The 19,361-nt window shown below is 33.5% G+C and overlaps 4 protein-coding genes across 8 annotated transcripts; 1 reads left to right on the forward strand and 3 right to left on the reverse strand.

Moving 5' to 3' along the window:
- Positions 1-109: 109 nt before the first annotated feature.
- Positions 110-2,790, reverse strand: LOC115770285 (kinesin light chain). 3 transcript variants are annotated; one of them, XM_030715518.1, is made up of 5 exons: positions 2,102-2,728; positions 1,734-1,854; positions 1,184-1,663; positions 574-943; positions 110-464 (listed from the first exon to the last, which is right to left on the reverse strand). In XM_030715518.1, exons 1-4 carry the CDS (start codon positions 2,701-2,703, stop codon positions 623-625), a joined length of 1,524 nt encoding a protein of 507 aa, XP_030571378.1. In that variant the 5' UTR covers positions 2,704-2,728; the 3' UTR covers positions 110-464; positions 574-622. The 3 variants fall into 3 exon arrangements, with proteins under 3 accessions (XP_030571378.1, XP_030571379.1, XP_030571380.1); XM_030715519.1 differs by having other exon boundaries at positions 112-464; positions 641-943; positions 2,102-2,790; XM_030715520.1 differs by lacking the exons at positions 110-464; positions 574-943 and adding an exon at positions 1,006-1,106.
- Positions 2,791-5,213: 2,423 nt separating this feature from the next.
- On the reverse strand, positions 5,214-7,432 carry LOC115770248. 2 transcript variants are annotated; one of them, XM_030715458.1, is made up of 4 exons: positions 7,289-7,432; positions 5,827-6,032; positions 5,488-5,764; positions 5,214-5,410 (listed from the first exon to the last, which is right to left on the reverse strand). In XM_030715458.1, the coding sequence occupies exons 1-4, from the start codon at positions 7,314-7,316 to the stop codon at positions 5,223-5,225; spliced, it is 699 nt and encodes a 232-aa protein (XP_030571318.1). In that variant the 5' UTR covers positions 7,317-7,432; the 3' UTR covers positions 5,214-5,222. The 2 variants fall into 2 exon arrangements, with proteins under 2 accessions (XP_030571318.1, XP_030571317.1); XM_030715457.1 differs by lacking the exon at positions 7,289-7,432 and adding an exon at positions 6,512-6,643.
- Positions 7,119-11,749, forward strand: LOC115770247 (protein ABHD18). 2 transcript variants are annotated; one of them, XR_004018825.1, is made up of 8 exons: positions 7,119-7,292; positions 7,771-8,038; positions 8,150-8,262; positions 8,390-8,528; positions 8,637-8,726; positions 8,966-9,687; positions 9,749-9,907; positions 11,597-11,749. XR_004018825.1 is itself a non-coding variant. In XM_030715455.1 (7 exons), exons 1-7 carry the CDS (start codon positions 7,201-7,203, stop codon positions 9,831-9,833), a joined length of 1,509 nt encoding a protein of 502 aa, XP_030571315.1. In that variant the 5' UTR covers positions 7,119-7,200; the 3' UTR covers positions 9,834-10,022. The 2 variants fall into 2 exon arrangements, 1 of the variants encoding a protein (XP_030571315.1); XM_030715455.1 differs by lacking the exon at positions 11,597-11,749 and having other exon boundaries at positions 9,749-10,022.
- Positions 11,750-14,221: 2,472 nt separating this feature from the next.
- Positions 14,222-19,001, reverse strand: LOC115770287 (huntingtin-interacting protein 1). The gene is made up of 8 exons (XM_030715522.1): positions 18,847-19,001; positions 17,656-18,077; positions 16,846-17,597; positions 16,660-16,769; positions 15,867-16,559; positions 15,275-15,710; positions 14,818-15,219; positions 14,222-14,758 (listed from the first exon to the last, which is right to left on the reverse strand). The coding sequence occupies exons 1-8, from the start codon at positions 18,880-18,882 to the stop codon at positions 14,271-14,273; spliced, it is 3,339 nt and encodes a 1,112-aa protein (XP_030571382.1). The 5' UTR covers positions 18,883-19,001; the 3' UTR covers positions 14,222-14,270.
- Between the last annotated feature and the right edge of the window lie 360 nt (positions 19,002-19,361).

The following is a 19,361-nucleotide window of genomic DNA, read 5'->3' on the forward strand; positions in this document are numbered from 1 at the left end:
ATTGTTACTAAAAGTGCTTTATCCACTTACATTATTTTTGCACCTAAGACTAGATATGCTATAAAAAAATTGAAAAAAACGAGGAGACACTGCAAATGTATTTAATCGTTACTTATTTTTGGTTGTTTATTAAAAAGCCGTTCCTATATTTTGTAGAGATAACAAATTATAAAACATGGTTTACTTTTTACTTAATTATGCTTGAGTCAACTTAAGTCAGTTCTCTCAATACTCGGTTAAAATATATTGTAAAGATATTTTTAATCAACAAATTTAGAACAAACAATTGCAATTTTCGAAAAATATAATTTTTTATGACTTAACTCCGTAATTGAGAAAATTGACCAAATTAATATTAAGGAATGAATAAATAATGTTAATGTTCGAGTTAGCTTATATATAAGGAGCACACTGATTCCACAATGACCAGACGACAAAGAATGTGCTTAAGGCTTAACCGATTTCTGAAAAATGAAAATAAAATAGATTAGTTCGAGCATTGGACTTCACATTAATCACTGTTGTTGTAAAGTTTAACTGTGTGCTGGCAAACGAATGCGAGTTTTTACTAACCAAAGCAAAACCCATTCTTGAAGTTTCTTCTTTTATATTGATTGATGACTTATATGAAATATATTACCTCATCGGAAAATTCCATATCGTTCATCTGCTTCGATCGCCGCTTTTCGGTCGACGTGAGAAGTTGTGCGACTTTAGTTTGTTTAGCCAAATCGTAAGCTTCTTTTTTACTGCGCATCGCACAATCCTCGAGAGTTTCGGCTGCCTCGAACATGCCCTGGCGCCTATAGAGTGCGCCCAGGTTCTTCAACGTTGTGGTTACGGTAGGCGAATCAACCTTCGCAGCCTTGTGCCATCCACCGTACTCGCCATATGGTGTATTTTCGCGCTTATCGTGCTTGTGCTCCTCGCGTTCCTCGGCCACCTAAAAGCAAAACGAAACAAATTCGCTCATAAATATTATTAATTGAGTGCATTTATTATATATTGTTCTGAACATAAGTAAAGCCTGTTACAAATTCTAAAAGAATGTTCCTCTTAAATGATAAAACAGCTTATGGCCGTTAGGTTGTCTGTATTGTCGGAACCTATTGGATTAATTACAGCACAGGCTTACGATTTAATCAAAAACAAACAAAATCATTATCAAAAAACTTGATATTACCTGCCAGATGGGTTTATTTTTGCTATCAATCGCACCAAATTCCCGTTCATGGGCTCGCGTCAACACCTGTTTATAGAGGATTTCAGCTTCTGCGTATCGCCCTTGCTTGAGATAGCATCCGGCCAAGTTATTTTTCGTTTTTGCTACATTGGGATCATCAGGACCAAGCTTTGATTCGTATATATCAAGTGCTCTCTGATAATACTTCTCAACTTCATCGTATTTGCTTTGGTTCTGACAAAGCAAAGCCAAGTTATTCAATTGTTTTGCAACATCTGGATGGTCCTTGCCAAGAACCTTTTCACGTATTTCTAGAGCACGCTTACAAAGTGGCTCGGCATCCTTGTATTTACCGCGTTTGCCGTATAGCACGGCTAAATTGTTTAAGGTCGCAGCTACGGCTGGATGATTTTCGCCCAGTGTCTTGCCACGAATGGACAGAGCATCGTTCAATAAATTTGCCGCCTCCCTGTATTTGTTCTATTTAAAGCAGAGAAGTAAACATTAGCATATTTTGTAATATTAGTTAATTCGTCATATTCCTACTAACTTGATCACGATAAACAAGTGCCAAAATGTTTAACATTGTCGCAACATCTGGATGATCGTGACCACTTGTTTTCTCAAGATCTTCGAGTGCTTGCTTGCAAAGAGGCACTGCAACTTCATATCTGCAAAATATATATTTAATTAGTTTGAAAGAAAAAAAACCTCTATAAAATGTAATTAAATTGGACGTAAACTATAGCAATCCTATGATATTATTAAGCTCATGTTATTTCATTTGTAATAGGAATAAAAACAAGGTTAAGGTTTAGAAAAAGAAACACTCTTAAAGCTGACTCATCAAATTTTGCATCACAACTTTTTTTTCCTTTTTATGTTAAAATCGCGACTATGCTACGGATTGTTTATTACCTGCCCTGTGATGCATATTGTATAACAAGATTGTGAAGTGTTCGCAATCTGGCTGGAATCTCATAGCCGGACGTTTGATTAGCAAATTGGCTTGGAGGTGTTGGAGACATATTGTGCCTGTCTTCGTTTTCTTCATCGGGAAATAGCTCGACGACAGGATCATTGCGGGCCTTCTCACAGGACTCGTCTTGCTCTTGATTGTCATCATATTTCCTTACTGAGGCCATAAATTCCAGATGTTTTTTTTCCTCTTCCAGTTGTGCTACCAATTGCTCGGATGCCTGAAACTTCTGTTGTGTATTGGCAAGTTCGTCTCGCAGCCAAGCGTTTTCCTGGTGCAGACGGCGTACTTGTGTCTTTAGTTTTTGCTTTTCAGCTTCAATGTTTTGTAAGTGCGATGTTAGGGCCATCATGACTTGTGCTTCACTCAAGCCAAGTTCAATGTTTTCAATATTCTTTCGTAATATATCAGATTTTTCATTATCTTTTTGCACCTCTGATATACCGTTCATTATGGAAACATGTTCGACCCGCAAGGCTTCCAAGCCTTGCAAAACAGTTTTTGTATTGCTTATAATTTCGTCTTGCGACATCTGCGTCATTTTGCCGATTTGCTCAATTTTCTGTCTGCAGAGTAAAAAAATGTGTACTTACTAACAAGATTCAAACAAATATGTATACATATAATGCTACAATTTGACAAAATAATGCTGTTTTTCGGAAAATATAAACTGAGTATTAAAATATTTACATTCTATAGTTTTTGATAGCTTTTGATACAATCATTTTCACAAAACGCTTTTGGCTTAAAAAATACTTTCACAGAAATCAATACAGCAAAACTTGCGCATGCGCAGGACCTGCATCGGCATCTGTTGGAACACCCCTAATAATGCGCACACACTAATTGTAATAAAACATAACTTCTTATCTTCGATACAAAAAATGTTATAACACTTTTTAACAAGTAGATTGTAAATATTTTCAAATGCGATTTATTCATTGATACCCAGTCGTATATGATAATTTTGTAGTATAACATCAACAGATTATTTTCGTTTTCTTTTAAAATTGATCATATAATGTGGCATTTTTAAATCAAGTTATTTATCTTTCCTTAAATAACTAACTTATTCATTTTACCTAGAGGAGATAAATAAAAATACTTTTGTTTCGAATAACAGAATGTAAACATTCATTGAATTCGAAGAGAATACCGGTATTTGCTTCGGTCGATTAATTAATTATCAATAAATTGAAATTGTTATCGATATAATCAAAAACACGAAGAGTGTCAGCAGGATATACATCTGGTATTTTCGTGTATTTTCTCCTAGTTGTAATATGTTGTTGTTTCTTATATATGTACATGTAAGCCAATACTTGGGCGTGAAATGTGAAATGTGGCTACATTTCGGTAGATACTGTTACAGAACAGTTCAAAATTATTGACGAAGCCTAAGCTATGCTTGGAATTTTAAGCTGATTTAAAACTACTCTATTCTTATTTACAAACCTGAAATTTATTTTATTTGGTAAGCAAACGGAAATCCAAACTAACTGATCAGCTGTTTTGCTCCTAACCATGCCGCCTCTTGATTACTTAATTTTGCTTAACTTGTTTAATTACAAACGAAGACCAATTACAAATAGAATCAGTAAAGAGAATGTAAGGCATAGTGAAATCGCGCTACTAACCTACGAATGGTGCACAAGAGGCGGCTGTGTGCATATAAAAGTTGATGACTAACGCTTATTGCCTCAGAGTTAGACCATTTAATGCTATTGTAAATGGATGGATCGTTTGCTCGGGTTGATCCGGAATATATATATATATGCATATACATATTTAAGCTGTTTCGGCATGCTAAAGAAATTTCTGTCTGTTTTTTATATTTTATGGAATGGGGGTGTAATAACAAAATTAGAAATTAAAACACAAACACATGTACATGTCGTTACATACATACATACATATGTTGTCTGTTTGTATGTACATGAGTAAGTACCTATGGGGACTACAAGTGTTTGTGGCAATAAACTCTTCAATTTGTATGTCATGTTTTTTCTTTAGTACAGAAATACATAAGTAAATATCTAAAGTGGGTGGTACGTAATGTACATACACATATATAAATTATTAATAATATGGCTTTCATATACGCTTCGCAGCACTTATATATGTACATATGTACATATATGTACGTATGTATTATGAGTTAACAAAGAGTTAACAACAGTCACCAGCACTTTTTTTAAGTATTTGGTAAACCATATGCGTTTATATGTTCACAGTTACGTGTGCTTGTACATGGAAGTAATGTTTTTGACAAAATAATTAGACTCATGTAAAGCGCATAATTATGTATATAGATGCCTCATACATATATCCATACACTCGTGTGTATTTACAAAGTGCATTGTATTACCGCCACAGCATATTTCTATATTTGTCTAAATATGCAAATATATTTTATAATTACACGAAATTCAACTTTTTCACCCACCAAATTTTAATTATAAAAATTAAAAAACTTACATGCAGAAACAGAACTTATAAAGATTAAAAAGATACAGATAATTTGGTAAAAATTAAGTTATCGAATAAATATGTTAAAATACTGAAAAGCTTTTACCAAGTATGGTCTTACTTTTTATAGTGTCTTAAGGCTAGTACGCAGACATGTTGAATAAATATGTATATATCGGCTGTGAAATGCATATAAAATAAATAAAATTGTTTTTTTTTTTTTTATCAACAATTAAGACTTTTAAAAATAAGCAACAAAACAATAAAAAATATGTTTTGTGACGAGCTTCTTCCAAATATTGAATACCACTGAATACTAATATATGAACTTCTGATAGGAGGAGAAACCAAAAAAATATGTAAGATAAATCATGTTCATGACTTAAACTCTTATAAATTACGAGATATGCCTCCCTTAAAGCTAGAATTCGCTTGTTTTGATAAGATTAGAAAGTTATGTTTATTCTTTGCATACGTGATATTTTCAAATGTTTCTACGTGCATTATATCGTAATCTTTCGAAGGTAATGAGAAGAAAAAAACAAAGGGTGCAGACCCAAACAATATATTTTGTTTTAATATTTATTAAAATTAGTCGCTATCATTATCATTCAAAATTGCGGACATAACTTCCGCTAATTCTTCCGCTTTATTTAAAATTTCATCTCTAGTTAAGCGTGTGTCGCTGCGTAGGTTTTGTGCCGTAATTAATAATTTTTCAAAATCATTTAGTTCATTTTCCAGATCCTCAGCATTGTTGGGCTGTTTGCAATTCGAAGCTGCAAATAAAAGATCAAAAATAAATACCAAATTAATAAGCTAATTCTTGTTTAAGGAATAAACAAGCGCTACTTACTTGAGGCTTTTGTTTTTATGTTTGACCATACAAAGTTTTTCAAGCCTTCTACAATCTCAGAATATTTATCTGTTTCGCACAACGCATCTTCTGAAGGTTCCTCATCCTCTTCTTTAAGTGTTATTATATCAAATACAATATTTGCCTTTTCCTTAAGGTCTTCGAATGTTAATTCATTGGGTTTACCAGAAAATGCTGTTGTTATTAAAAATCCAAGCTGGATTTTATTAGTTATTATGAAGTCATTAAGACCCGAGAGGTTGTTCATAAATGATTTCTGTAAGGAAATATTCAAAATGAAATCAATATACCTATTACAGCGTCGTAATGCCTACTTACATCGTTTGGCTCAAAGTATACAATTAGAGATTCGGTTGTGTTCCTTAATTCTGTTGGAACCTCGTCGTACGTTCCATCGAAAGGTACTAAATATACGCTGGTATTGTAATATTTGGTTCTAATATCACATTTAAAATGGTTTATAACCAGGGACTCGTGTGTCACGGGTGTTTTTACCTTTGGCTGATTTATTTCAGTTAATATGTCTGAAAATAGGAATTTAAAGAATTTAAACTATCAAAACGAACTATTACAAAAATGTTCTTCTGTATAAGTTGCTATTCGTCTTGCAAAATTGTTGGCTAAGTAACAATATGTTAGGCCCTTAATCCAGGTGAACGTTCATCAATATTACAGAAACGTAATTAAATCTTCCCAATTTGACTTTTTTTTAACTTCATAATGGAGCATACCGGCATATTCAACACCTCACCATAATATTGTTGGCAGCTTAACTTCATTTCAATCTGTGGATGGTATCTTTTATAATACAAAAACAGGTGTACATAAAGTAATTACAACACGGCTGCTGCACACCTAGAAGGTGTCACTTGGTATCCTCTTTTCCTCAATACTTGCCTGCAACAATGTTTTAGGTTCTTATACAAAACTGCCTGTCTTACAAACTAAAATAAAATACACTTCCTATTTTTGTATGTATGTGTGATTGAGCGTAAGGACATACTTTCAACGATTTTCATTGCAGAAAGGTTTCCATAAGATATGACCAGCACACATGGGTTCATTATGAAACAATTCGTATATATTTCTTTTTAATAACAATCCACTTGTAAACATAAATGTTATTGAGTTCTTAGAAGTTCCAAAAAACCACTTGTTCCAAAATCGAACTAGTCTGAAATTTTAAATGGCAAGTTCAAAAACAAGACAGCGTCGATACTTGGAGTAACAATTTACTATAAATCAATGAACTTAACATATTATAGGCAACAACGAAGTGTTAAATATTGCATTTTCCAATATGAACTAAGCCCTTTTTTTCCCTTTAAAGTATTTATCAAGATGTATCGATTATATTATTTATGGATAGCTTGTAAACATTATTGTTATTTTACGAATAGCTATTATTAAGTTTAGCTTTATTTTAATTTTTCTGTTATTATCTGGAACAACTTAAATTAAATTTGTTTACGAATAGCAGGCATGCTCAAAATGAAGAGAAAACTTAACATAAATTGTTCTTACGAATTAAGTTCATAGTATGTGTTGATGGGCATATCGATATTTTTGTTAATGAATGTAGTTCAGCAAATCGTTCTATTAACCCGATTAGATGAACTAGTTAACTAAATTGAGCACCCTAGTTGGTGCAGTAAAAAGTCCCACTGTTTTGACAACAAATATTTACAAAACATGCCACCCAGCAAACTTGACAGTCTCTATCGACGAATGCTTATTACAAGATTTTTTGAGAAGGGATGGGGAAAGCCTGAGAACTTACATAGGTAAGTTACGCAATAACAAATCATCTACAAACAATTGCATTGCATTGCCAGTTTGTGAAGACACATGTACGTATGTAGTGTTATTTGTTTGCATCATTTACGTAACAATTCAAATAATTTAAAATGCTTCTAAAACACATTAACTAACTATTACACGCACTAAATGCCGGCTCTGCATATCATGAGGGAAGTATACAACATATTTTTGAGCATGATTTTGCCCTCTGCAGACCTTAAAAAAATTTAGAGTTGCAGACGGGCCATATCGATAAGTGTTTGTGAAATCGTTTCGATATTTCACATGTAGGGGTATTCCACTTTTGAATTAGGCTTCGAGATGTAAATGAAATTATTTCTTGGGTATTAATCATTAAACATAGAGCTAGCTGAATTATCTGGTCTAATTATCTTTAATAAGCCATTTTCGATTTATAAATAAAATAATTGATTGGACTTAATTTTGATTTCTTATTTTCAGAGTATTTCAGTTTCGAAAAATAATTTCATGTAGGGAAACATGTTTCAAACTTGTGCCACGCGACTATCCAGTGGAGATTACGAAAAAGAAAAAATATTCCGATTCGACTTTGATAGAAGGCACTTTTACGACTCCCCTTGAGCTACACATGCCTGGAGTCGTTCCTGAAGCAGCCCAGCAGGCATATTTTCAATTATTATTGCCCAATAAATGGAATAACGAACAACATAAGCCAATTTGTATCCATTTGGCGGGAACTGGAGATCATGTGAGTATTAAGGACGCAAAGCTAATTAAAACCCGGAAATATATTTATATATGGCGAATGAATCTTTAATCAAATTTTGTTACTTTCTTCACTTGGGAACTTTGGTTTCAGTTTTTTTGGCGCCGAAGAAATTTTATTGCAAAGCCATTACTGAAGGATGCAAATATTGGATCGATTATATTGGAAAATCCATTTTACGGACTGCGGAAACCCGATGATCAAATGTAATTGTATAAACGATTTTAAGTATATCTATATGGAGACTGAACATTTACATTGATAAATAAGCTCTTAAAAAATGTATTGCTAAGGCCTATTAATTAAGCTAAAGTATAATTTATCTGTTTGTAGACGATCGAATTTGCATAACGTGTCAGATATATTTGTTATGGGTGGATGTCTTATACTTGAATGTCTTGTTCTTTTGCACTGGTGTGAAAGAAACGGCTTCGGTCCACTTGGAATCACCGGATTATCGATGGGAGGTCATGTAAGTAAGCCCCATTAATGATGAACTTATTATCAGTTCGAAAAGTACTGACAACCCAATGTATAATTTTATTGACTATAAATATTAAAATACTTTCAATTTTTATAGATGGCATCGCTAGCAGCAACGAACTGGCCGAAGCCCTTAGTTCTAGTCCCGTGTTTATCTTGGTCTACTGCATCGGCTGTTTTCACCACTGTATGTAATACAAATATATGTCTTTAAATACTTCTTCTTACTTTCAGCTTTCCATGCTTCTAGCATTAACGGTTTGTTTTATGATTAAGTCTTAGTGTAATGAATTTTTGCGTGTTAAAAGTCATTTTATATAACCCATCTTAGGTGGGAGAGGTGATGACATGCTCTGAAATTAAAATTATTAAAATAGCTAAAAATGATTGCCAACGGTAACGGATAAATTATTTTATTTTTAATAGGGCGTAATGAGTCAATCCATCAACTGGGATATGCTGGAGACGCAGTATTACTCTGATGGCCAATATAGGGAACGTCTTTCAAAAATGGTTACCATTATAGACGATGCCTTCACGGCTGGTCAAAAGTTTATACAGAATTTTAATCAGTCGCTGCATGAGCTCAAAGAGGATATTGATGATACCAGAAAGATTCAGACTCTGGAGCGTGATAATGATGGAAATAATAACAAGACACAAAGCCATTTGTTAGATAACGCTGATAATTCAATATTTCTATCAAAAACACTTGAAAATAGACAACTGGACTCTAACCATATATCTTTGCCATTAAAAGAAATCCTCAGTGAAAACATTTCTGGCAATTCTGAATTAGCTTTATGCAATTCAGACTCGACAGAAGGATCGGCATTAACGAAACTAATGAAATTTATTTTACCTATGTCCGCACAAAACAAAGCTAAAAAAATTGATATTACAAAGACAAATTGGTGGGAGAGAGAAGCGTTACAATTCATGCGAGGAATGATGGACGAGTGTACACATTTAAAGAACTTTTCAATACCATTTGATACCTCCCTAATAATAGCAGTGTGTGCAAGAGATGATGCATATGTTCCGCGAGATGGATGTTCCAGCCTTGAAGACATATGGCCAGGAGCTGAAGTAAGGTATTTAGATGCTGGTCATGTAAGCGCCTATGTGTTGCACCAAAAATTGTTTAGGTAGATGATTTACTGATTTCATCGTATATTGATGAAAATTAATAAAATATCATGTTTACAGATCGTGTATAATTGAGGCTTTTGATAGAGCTAAAAAGATCTATGGAAAAGAGAGCTTTAAAGATGTGTCAGCCGCTATGAAATAAACGTGGGGAAAAAAAACATAACCATCTAAACCGATTTTTCTTGAAATTAATTCTGGCTTGTTTAGTTTCTCACAGTAAGTACCTAGGTTTAATTCGAAGCAGGCACTCCCAACTGAAATCTGTGATGTGGCACCCGACGCTCAAGATAAAAGGCCGTACGCATTGAAAGAATAAAAAGGGTCTTCCCTACTAAAGCTGGTGAAAATATATTTAAATACTTTAACAAACATAATAAAAAATAAAACGAAACTATATTTTAATAAAAATAATTGACGACAGTAAATATTATGGTTACGTTTATTACACTGTTATTCTGAAATTGCTGTTTTTGGGAACACCACCAAAATATATAAGTACAAAATATATAAGTCGATGGTCTAAGAAGCTCAATAGTATGCTTCCGTACGAATTCAAAAAAATAATACTTTAAAAAATCTAATGTTTTTTACCCAAGATATTACAAAAAATACTTCAAAAATGGTCTGAATTTCAAATCGATCCCATTTTTTGTTAAAAAACGTGATGTAACCCCTTGCTGTTTTTTCGATTTGGGTCAAAATTCAGATTTTTATTCTTTGAATGCCAACTTATAATACAGCTCCTTACGAGTGAAAAGAGGTATATCATTCCATAATCTGACTATATTTAGCCGAGATATTCCAAAAAATCATCAAGCAAGTTTGAGATCATAACCAAACCGCTTTAATCCACCATTTTTATGTCACCCTTGATTATTATTTTTCTTGAATGTCAATCGTTAGTGTGCTTCCGTACGAATTCAAAAAGGTAATACCTTCAAAAATCTAATGTTATTTACCCAAGATATTACAAAAAATACTTCAAAAATGGTCTGAATTTCAAATCGATCCCATTTTTTGTTAAAAAACGTGATGTAACCCCTTGCTGTTTTTTCGATTTGGGTCAAAATTCAGATTTTTATTCTTTGAATGCCAACTTATAGTACAGCTCCTTACGAGTGAAAAGAGGTATATCATTCCATAATCTGACTATATTTAGCCGAGATATTCCAAAAAATCATCAAGCAAGTTTGAGATCATAACCAAACTGCTTTAATCCACCATTTTTATGTCACTTTTGATTATTCTTTTTCTTGAATGTCCATCAATAGTATGCTTCCGTACGAATTCAAAAAGGTAATACTTTCAAAAATCTGATGGTTTTTACCCAAGATATTACAAAAAATACTTCAAAAATGGTCTGAATTTCAAATCGATCCCATTTTTTGTTAAAAAACGTGATGTAACCCCTTGCTGTTTTTTCGATTTGGGTCAAAATTCAGATTTTTATTCTTTGAATGCCAACTTATAGTACAGCTCCTTACGAGTGAAAAGAGGTATATCATTCCATAATCTGACTATATTTAGCCGAGATATTCCAAAAAATCATCAAGCAAGTTTGAGATCATAACCAAACCGCTTTAATCCACCATTTTTATGTCACCCTTGATTATTCTTTTTCTTGAATGTCCATCAATAGTACGCTTCCGTACGAATTCAAAAAGGTAATACTTTCAAAAATCTGATGGTTTTTACCCAAGATATTACAAAAAATACTTCAAAAATGGTCTGAATTTCAAATCGATCCCATTTTTTGTTAAAAAACGTGATGTAACCCTTGCTGTTTTTTCGATTTGGGTCAAAATTCAGATTTTTATTCTTTGAATGCCAACTTATAGTACAGCTCCTTCCGAGTGAAAAGAGGTATATTATATGTTTAATTTAAATGTGTTTTTATCTTTTCAGACTGACAAATTAAGGACTACAAAGAACTCTAAGGAGTTCACGAGTGCCAAAGCAGTTTTTTCCAGGATCAGACTTTAATTAAGCCAGATAACGTTTAAATAAGCTAAAATTATACTCAATGCTCGATTTTTATAATTTTAAGAGAAATAGTTAAGAAAATGAGGGTAAAAAAACAAAAATGTTGTAAATTTGAACATAAATAAATCAATTATTTAAAATAAAAGAAGAAAACCCTGTTTTTTTATAAAAAAATTCAAAAAACAACGGTCTTTAGAAAAATTGCATTGTATACCCAAAAGGGGCGTCGCTTCAAAACGACATAATCTCGCCATGATCAACGGCGGAGCTATGTCGTTTTGGAACGTCATATCTCCAACGGCAACCGCTGGCGCTGGAGTTCTGTCGTTTTGGAACGTCATATCTCCAACGGAAACCGCTGGCGCTGGAGTTCTGTCGTTTTGGAACGTCATATCTCCAACGGAAACCGCTGGCGCTGGAGTTCTGTCGTTTTGGAACGTCATATCTCCAACGGCAACCGCTGGCGCTGGAGTTCTGTCGTTTTGGAACGTCATAGCCAGATATAGTTATTTTAAGTTTAAATAAGCAATAATTATAATTTATGCTCGATTTATATAATTTTAAGAGAAATAATTAAGAAAATTTGCATAAAAACAACAATTTTATAAATGTAAGCATAAATAAATCAATTATTTAAAATAAAAAGGACAAATTCCTGTTTTTTTTATTTAAAAATTAACGGTTTTAAGAAGTCCATTGCATACCCGCCAGGGGCGCCCGTTGGCAACCGCTGGCTGCCGAGATTTTTCTTAAAATCTGCCAAAATACCAGGCGAACAGAAATGCCCAGAAGGTCGACGAGTGGTTTGAATAAAAATGTTTATTGCATAGCATTAAGGGGCAAAATGTAACTCAATTAAAATGAGTGCTGTTAATTAGCAGTCTACGTAAAATAAGCGCTGTAAGCCGCCTGTTAAACAACAAGTGCAGCTGCAGCTAATGTAAAAGGGCTCCTGTAAGAAAAATCATACATGTTTATGGACCATTTTCATGCACATTCTGCAGGGATCCGATCCTTTAGGTTCGCAAGGACTGTATCCATGATATGGAATAACCAAGGATATATTAGTCAACTAGAAACCACCCAGGGGGCGGGCTGCTGTAAAAGAAGAGCATACATATTTTTGGACCATGTTCTTGGGCATTTTGCGAGAACTCGATCCTTTAGGTTCGCAAGGACTATATCCATGATATTGAATAACCAAGGATATATTAGTCAACTAGAAACCACCCAGGGGGCGGGCTGCTGTAAAAGAAGAGCATGCATATTTTTGGACCATGTTCTTGGGCATTTTGCGAGAACTCGATCCTTTAGGTTCGCAAGGACTATATCCATGATATTGAATAACCAAGGATATATTAGTCAACTAGGTACCATGAATAGCGATCACCATCCTGGATCATTTTGGAAACCGCGTAAATTTGACGTTAGAAAATGAGCGAATTTTTGTCGTTTTAAAGCGACATAACTCCGCCATTTCAAAGTTAGACATCATGACTAAACCGTTTCTTATCCACAATTCGTATGTCACCCTTGATTATTATTATTATCGATAATAGGGTTCCGTACGAATTCAAAGAGGTAATACTTTCAAAAATCTAATGTTATTTACCCAAGATATTACAAAAAATACTTCAAAAATGGCCTCAATTTCAAATCGATCCCATTTTTTGTTAAAAAACGTGATGTAACCCCTTGCTGTTTTTTCGATTTGGGTCAAAATTTAGATTTTCATTCTTTGAATGTCAATCGATAGTACAGAGCCTTACGAGTGAAAACAGGTATATCTTTCCATAATCTGACGATGATTGGCCGAGATATTCCAAAAAATCATCAAGCAAGTTTGACATCATAACCAAACGGTTTTTTATCCACCATTTTTATGTCACCCTTGATTATTATTTTTCTTAAATGTCAATCGATAGTGTGCTTCCGTACGAATTCAAAAAGGTAATACTTTCAAAAATCTGATGTTTTTTACCCAAGATATTACAAAAAATACTTCAAAAATGGCCTGAATTTCAAATCGATCCCATTTTTTGTTAAAAAACGTGATGTAACCCCTTGCTGTTTTTTCGATTTGGGTCAAAATTTAGATTTTCATTCTTTGAATGTCAATCGATAGTACAGATCCTTACGAGTGAAAAGAGGTATATCATTCCATAATTTGACGATGATTGGCCGAGATATTCCAAAAAATCATCAAGCCAGTTTGACATCATAACCAAACCGTTTTTTATCCACCATTTTTATGTCACCCTTGATTATTATTTTTCTTGAATGTCAATCGTTAGTGTGCTTCCTTACGAATTCAAAAAGGTAATACTTTCAAAAATCTGATGTTATTTTCTTTAGATATTCCAAAAAAATACTTCAAAAATGGTCTTAATTTTAAATCGACCCCTTGTCAAAATTTAGATTTTCATTATTTTAATGCCAATCATTATTTTAAGCTATCGTTCTGTCGATCTCTCCCTTCTATCTAAACTGATGATTAATAATTGCTTAAACAGTTAACTGAACATAATCAAAACAGAATAGGAAATTATTATATTTTAATAAAAATAATTGTCGATAACAAACATTATGTTTTGTTTTAGTATTCTGTTTTCTGATAATGCTCTTTTCGAAATGCCGACAACTTGAAGCGTTGACTTTGAAGCGCTTGTTCCAGTTCTAATACTTTAACTTGAATATCCATTTCCATAGTTTTAAGTTGAGATGGTGTTAATTTACGTAAATCATTATCTTGCTGTTGCTCCTGTCGTGAATTGCCATCCTTTACAGTGGCAACAACAACTCCAGTTGCCTTGGTTACATTTCGTGAGGCAGCTGTCAAATTATCCAAATTTTGACTGTTGCGATTCGCCTTTACCTTACTTGCTATCACCAGCTGAGCAGTACAGGCAGCAATTTCTTGGGCAGCGACTATAAGCTCAAAGTTTTGTCCAGAATCATTGTTCACAGCAGTATTGGCAGCTTCAACTAGATAATTTGCTGCCTTGGCCACGCTCTTTGATGCTGATATTAATCCGTCTGACCATTGACTATTGCGTTTGTAAAATTCATTTGCTGTTGCATTACCTGAAACATTAAAAACATTTTTATCGCATGAATTAACATCCTAAATATGCCTTACATACCTTTCTGGGAAGAAACAATTTCTTGCTGAAGCACACGCGATTTCAAAATTAACACTTTAATACACTCCATCAAGGCTGTGCAGGCCTCCAAAATTTTCTCATTTACTTCAAGCTTTATCTTGTTGTCGTTCTCCCGTGACTTAGAGAGCAGGTCAATAATTTTAGAAGCGGCTTCTTCAATAGCAGCGTCCATCTCTTTAAGTTCTACTTCAATCAACTTATCAAGATCGACGCTGTTTTCAAAGTTGTTCAGTATGCCTTGTACTAGCGCATTTAATTCCGTTAATTTCCTATGTATCTCTTTAACGAGGGAATCGAACTGCTTATTTTTGTCATCATGTTCAACAGCTTCAAATAGCAGCAGTAAGTCTGGCCATATTGAACGAACTCTATTTAAAACATCTGTGGATTAAAACCAACTTAATAATAATAATACAAATATGAGAACAAAACTTACCCTGTCCTTTTTCAATTTCTGTTGTAGTTGTATAAATTATATCACATTGTTCGTACAGTTCTATAAAGTAATATCCTAAATATATAATGTCATGTATTTTTTCGACGCATCCATCAATAGATATATGATTGCAGGCAGCCAATTTGTTTAGCAAAGTATCAATTTCTGACGATAATTTTGGAACAAATTCCAATGGTTGCTGAGCTCCGTCATTCAATTTCGAAGCACATATTTCTTTCACAGTCTGAATCGTTAATTTCCTCATTGTCTGTAATTTGTCGTCACATTGTTTATTTGATATTGTGATAGAATCCACTCTGGTCAATGCTTGCAGTAAATCTCTTTCGAGTTGGCTCTGTTTTTGTTGCGTATCCGTTAGGAGTTTTGTCGATACTATTTTTTCCTCATTTAACAAAGACAAAGAAGCCTCCAGTTCCTAAAGAAAGCAAAGTCAGTTTTTAGTAATATTTTGCTTAAATTATATACATTACTTTTCGAACTTTTGTTTTTACAATTTAAGCTTGGTTCCCCAACAATTTGAATTTTGCCGGGAACCTTTTAGTAGATAACTAAATGAATTGAAATTATTTACCTCTAGTTCGATTTCCTTTTGTTTAAGTTTGACATCGGTTTCATCGAAAGTTTTGCTTAAGGCTTGAAACTCCCGTTTAAGATTTACTTGCAATTCTTCGTTCTCAGTTGACAGTTTTAGGTATTTTTCTTCAGACTTTATAAGGCTTTCGACCATTTCCTTATTCTTTATGTTTAATAAGTTTTCTGCTTCTGCAAGTTTTTGTTCTTTTTCTTGCAAGATTAATTTAATTTTGTCAAGCTCTATAGTTGTTTCTTTCAAAACATTCACCTTTGAACTTAAATCCAAATTTTCACTTTCCTTTTCATGTATTCTAGCCTCATATTCTGTTTCTCTTTCTTTTCCAGTTAACTCAAGTCTTGAATTTTGGCTCTTAAGCTCTTCAATTTCTTGCAACAGCTTAATACTATTATTTTTGTCGGATGCTATCGTTTCATTATTCTTTGAAATTTCATTGGTTAGCTCATTTATTGTAGCCTCATATTTTGTTTCTATTTCTTTTCCTGTTGATTCAAGTTTCGTATTTTGGCTCTTAAGCTCTTCTATTTCTTGTAAAAGCTGCGTATTATTATTTTTATCAGCTGCTATCGTTTCATTATGTTTCAATATTTCATTGTTTAGCTCTTTAATCTGCAACAGTAATTCCGAATTAAGCTGCTTTTCTTTGTTTAACGATTTGGAATGGTCGCTATGCTGTGAATATAAATATAAAATATTAATGGTTATCAAAACTGAGAATTACTCAAACTTGAACATTATAATTATAAATGCTATAGTTGAGAATATGCCTTACCTGCCGTAATAAATTTATATGCTCGTCTCTTATTTGGGTATACATCACTTTTAACTTATTAAACTTTTCTGATGATAACTTTTGTTTCTCCTCTTCTTCAACTACTTTTTCTGCAAACATAGAGTTAGAGTTATTTTTAATTTATATCAAAGGAGAGCAGAGATTAAGTTGTCAACCAAAACTTACGCATTAAAATGGGATTATTAGTCAACTGCAGTTCCAGATCATCTTTTTCCATGCGTATATTTGCAATAATTTCTTTTGCTGAGGCCAAATCATTAGATAATGAAGTATTACTTCTTTGTAGCTCTAGAACATCTTGTTTATAACTCTGTTCTAGTCCCTCATAAGTATGTTTCCACTCATCTAGCTTGGCGTTAAGTTGTATAATTATATCGCTCTTATCTTCCACCATATTTTCCAAGACATTAATACGTTCATTTAAAATGTGATCTTGTTGAACATGATCTGTATTGTCATCAGTATGGGGAAAGTTAGTGTCAATAAGATCATCTACTACCGGATCGGGCTCCGATTGGACAAGTACCACGGGTGGTACATAGCTACCAAAATCTACTTGAGACTTAAAGTTCGGACTCTGATCTGGCAACTGTGGAACAGTTATAAGGTCATTAAAGTATTGCAAAGGCCTCACATTATCATAAAACAACTTTAACTTTGGAAAAATGCCAGAAAACCTATCTCTATGACCGTAAAGCACATCATTTGGTAATTTTTCATGGAGTTTAAACATAATTCTGACACTGATATCATACAATGGATTCGAGTCTTGAATGAGAGTTATTAATGGCGCTAATCTACATTGGCCTTGCTGGGTCATCGACGATATCCGATATGTATTAATAGACGAAAAAATGGCTACTTGTAGAGCAATAATATCCTCCAGATAGTCGAAAATTTCCACGCATAATTGAAAGCTACAATAAAAAGAACATTTAGTAAATACAGATTGCAAGTAATAATAATTATACATACTAGTAATTTAAATCCTTATTGGAGGCTTTAGCAAGTTCCGCAAAACTTATTAAAAGGTTTCCTGGATACATTCGATTCTTGTCATGAAAGTTGATTTTTGTTACCAGCAGCTTGCTGTATGCCTTAATACAATATCCAATATCGTCTTGCAGATGACCCCACGACTTTCCAATTTCCAAAATCATTTTCTGATGCTTCTGCGATTGCTGAATAACACACCTGTGCGCTTCTCTTAACACTTTATGCAATAGATGACAGAACTTCCAAGCCGTAAATCTATTTTCCATAATGGGTTGGCGAGTGATAAGCGACCAAAATGTTTGTGCTTCCTTAGATCTGTGTATGATTATGATAATCGAGCGAGCATGTTTGGATTTCAACGGCCCTTCTATTCCCTTGAGTGCTTTGTGTACACTGACATTCTGCAATTGATAAATATCAAATTAAATTATAATATATACACTAGAGTAGAAGATACTTTCTAGCCAGGGTGCCCTAGTTTTTTAATATGTTTGCATTTACTAACACGTACACCTCATGCAATTGAAGTCCAGTTTCCTCTACAGACCGCAAAACTCTGGCAACACGGAGAACCCCGGATTATCTGGGCTGGTCTGTCCAGCCAGCTGGGATCTACTTTTATCCCGTAGCCCCTAAAGATTACTTTGCTTGATCTCCTATGCTTTGTTCCAAATAAATATCCGAATTAAGTAGTGCACTAGATGAGACCACTTTTTGCTGTTTAATAATTGTTCAATCCGTTTTGTAGGAACCCAAACTTTTAGTAAGAACTACATAAAATGCGAATATTGCATATAGCATTATCAGCAACAGATAATAACCTGTTTTATTGCCCACTTCGTGAATTAGTTTTTTACTATTTAGCTTTTGCCTCGAATTCATTCTATATATGGTATCAAATGAATGCGTGTGAAGTCAGCTGAAGCGTGCTCCGATTAAATGAACAACAATTATATTTGTATTTTGAAGTGAGCTCCATTATGAAGTATCGAATTGCAAAGAATAACACAGTATTATGCCCTAGTGCAGGTGTTAGGTATGCACAGAAACATTATTTTACTACGGCTTGTATATTTCACTACACTCATTCATGACAATCTGTTGACAGAACATCATATAAACATTGGGAGCATTTATTGTTTTGCTACAGATGTGCAGATCTGTACATACCAAGTGAAAAAAGTCCTTTTCCGCATGAGTTGCCATCGTTAGGCCTTAAACAATTTACTTTGCGTACGGTAATGCAACTAGTGAATCACACTATGATTCATGTGTGTGTATGTGTGTGAACTGAAAAACAAAATACATTTGGAACATTAGTTATCTTATCAAAGGGAGTATTCATTTATACTTGTTTACACAAGCATACACATACATATGTGTTAGTGTACATAAACAACTTGTGTTTTATATCGATACTTGCGATATTTTCAAATTGTGTTTTGATACATTTATGTTAGTATTTTTAATATACTAAAGTGGCAGCGCTCGTTGTTCTGCTCGTTTTTGGAACTATAGAATGAAACGGATTTCTAAAAACATCGCAAAGTTCGTGATCTATCGTTTTTTTTCTACTATTTATTTAACCAATTTTATTTATTCCAAAATATCATTTACGTATTTGGCCGTTGAGTAAGGTATCAAAATGTCTGTGTAAAAAAAGGCTACAATTTTTTCGTGCGCAG

Source organism: Drosophila novamexicana, unplaced genomic scaffold (genome assembly GCF_003285875.2).
Source record: "Drosophila novamexicana strain 15010-1031.04,08,12 unplaced genomic scaffold, DnovRS2.1 tig00004555-arrow-pilon, whole genome shotgun sequence".
Taxonomy (NCBI): Eukaryota; Metazoa; Arthropoda; class Insecta; order Diptera; family Drosophilidae; genus Drosophila; species Drosophila novamexicana.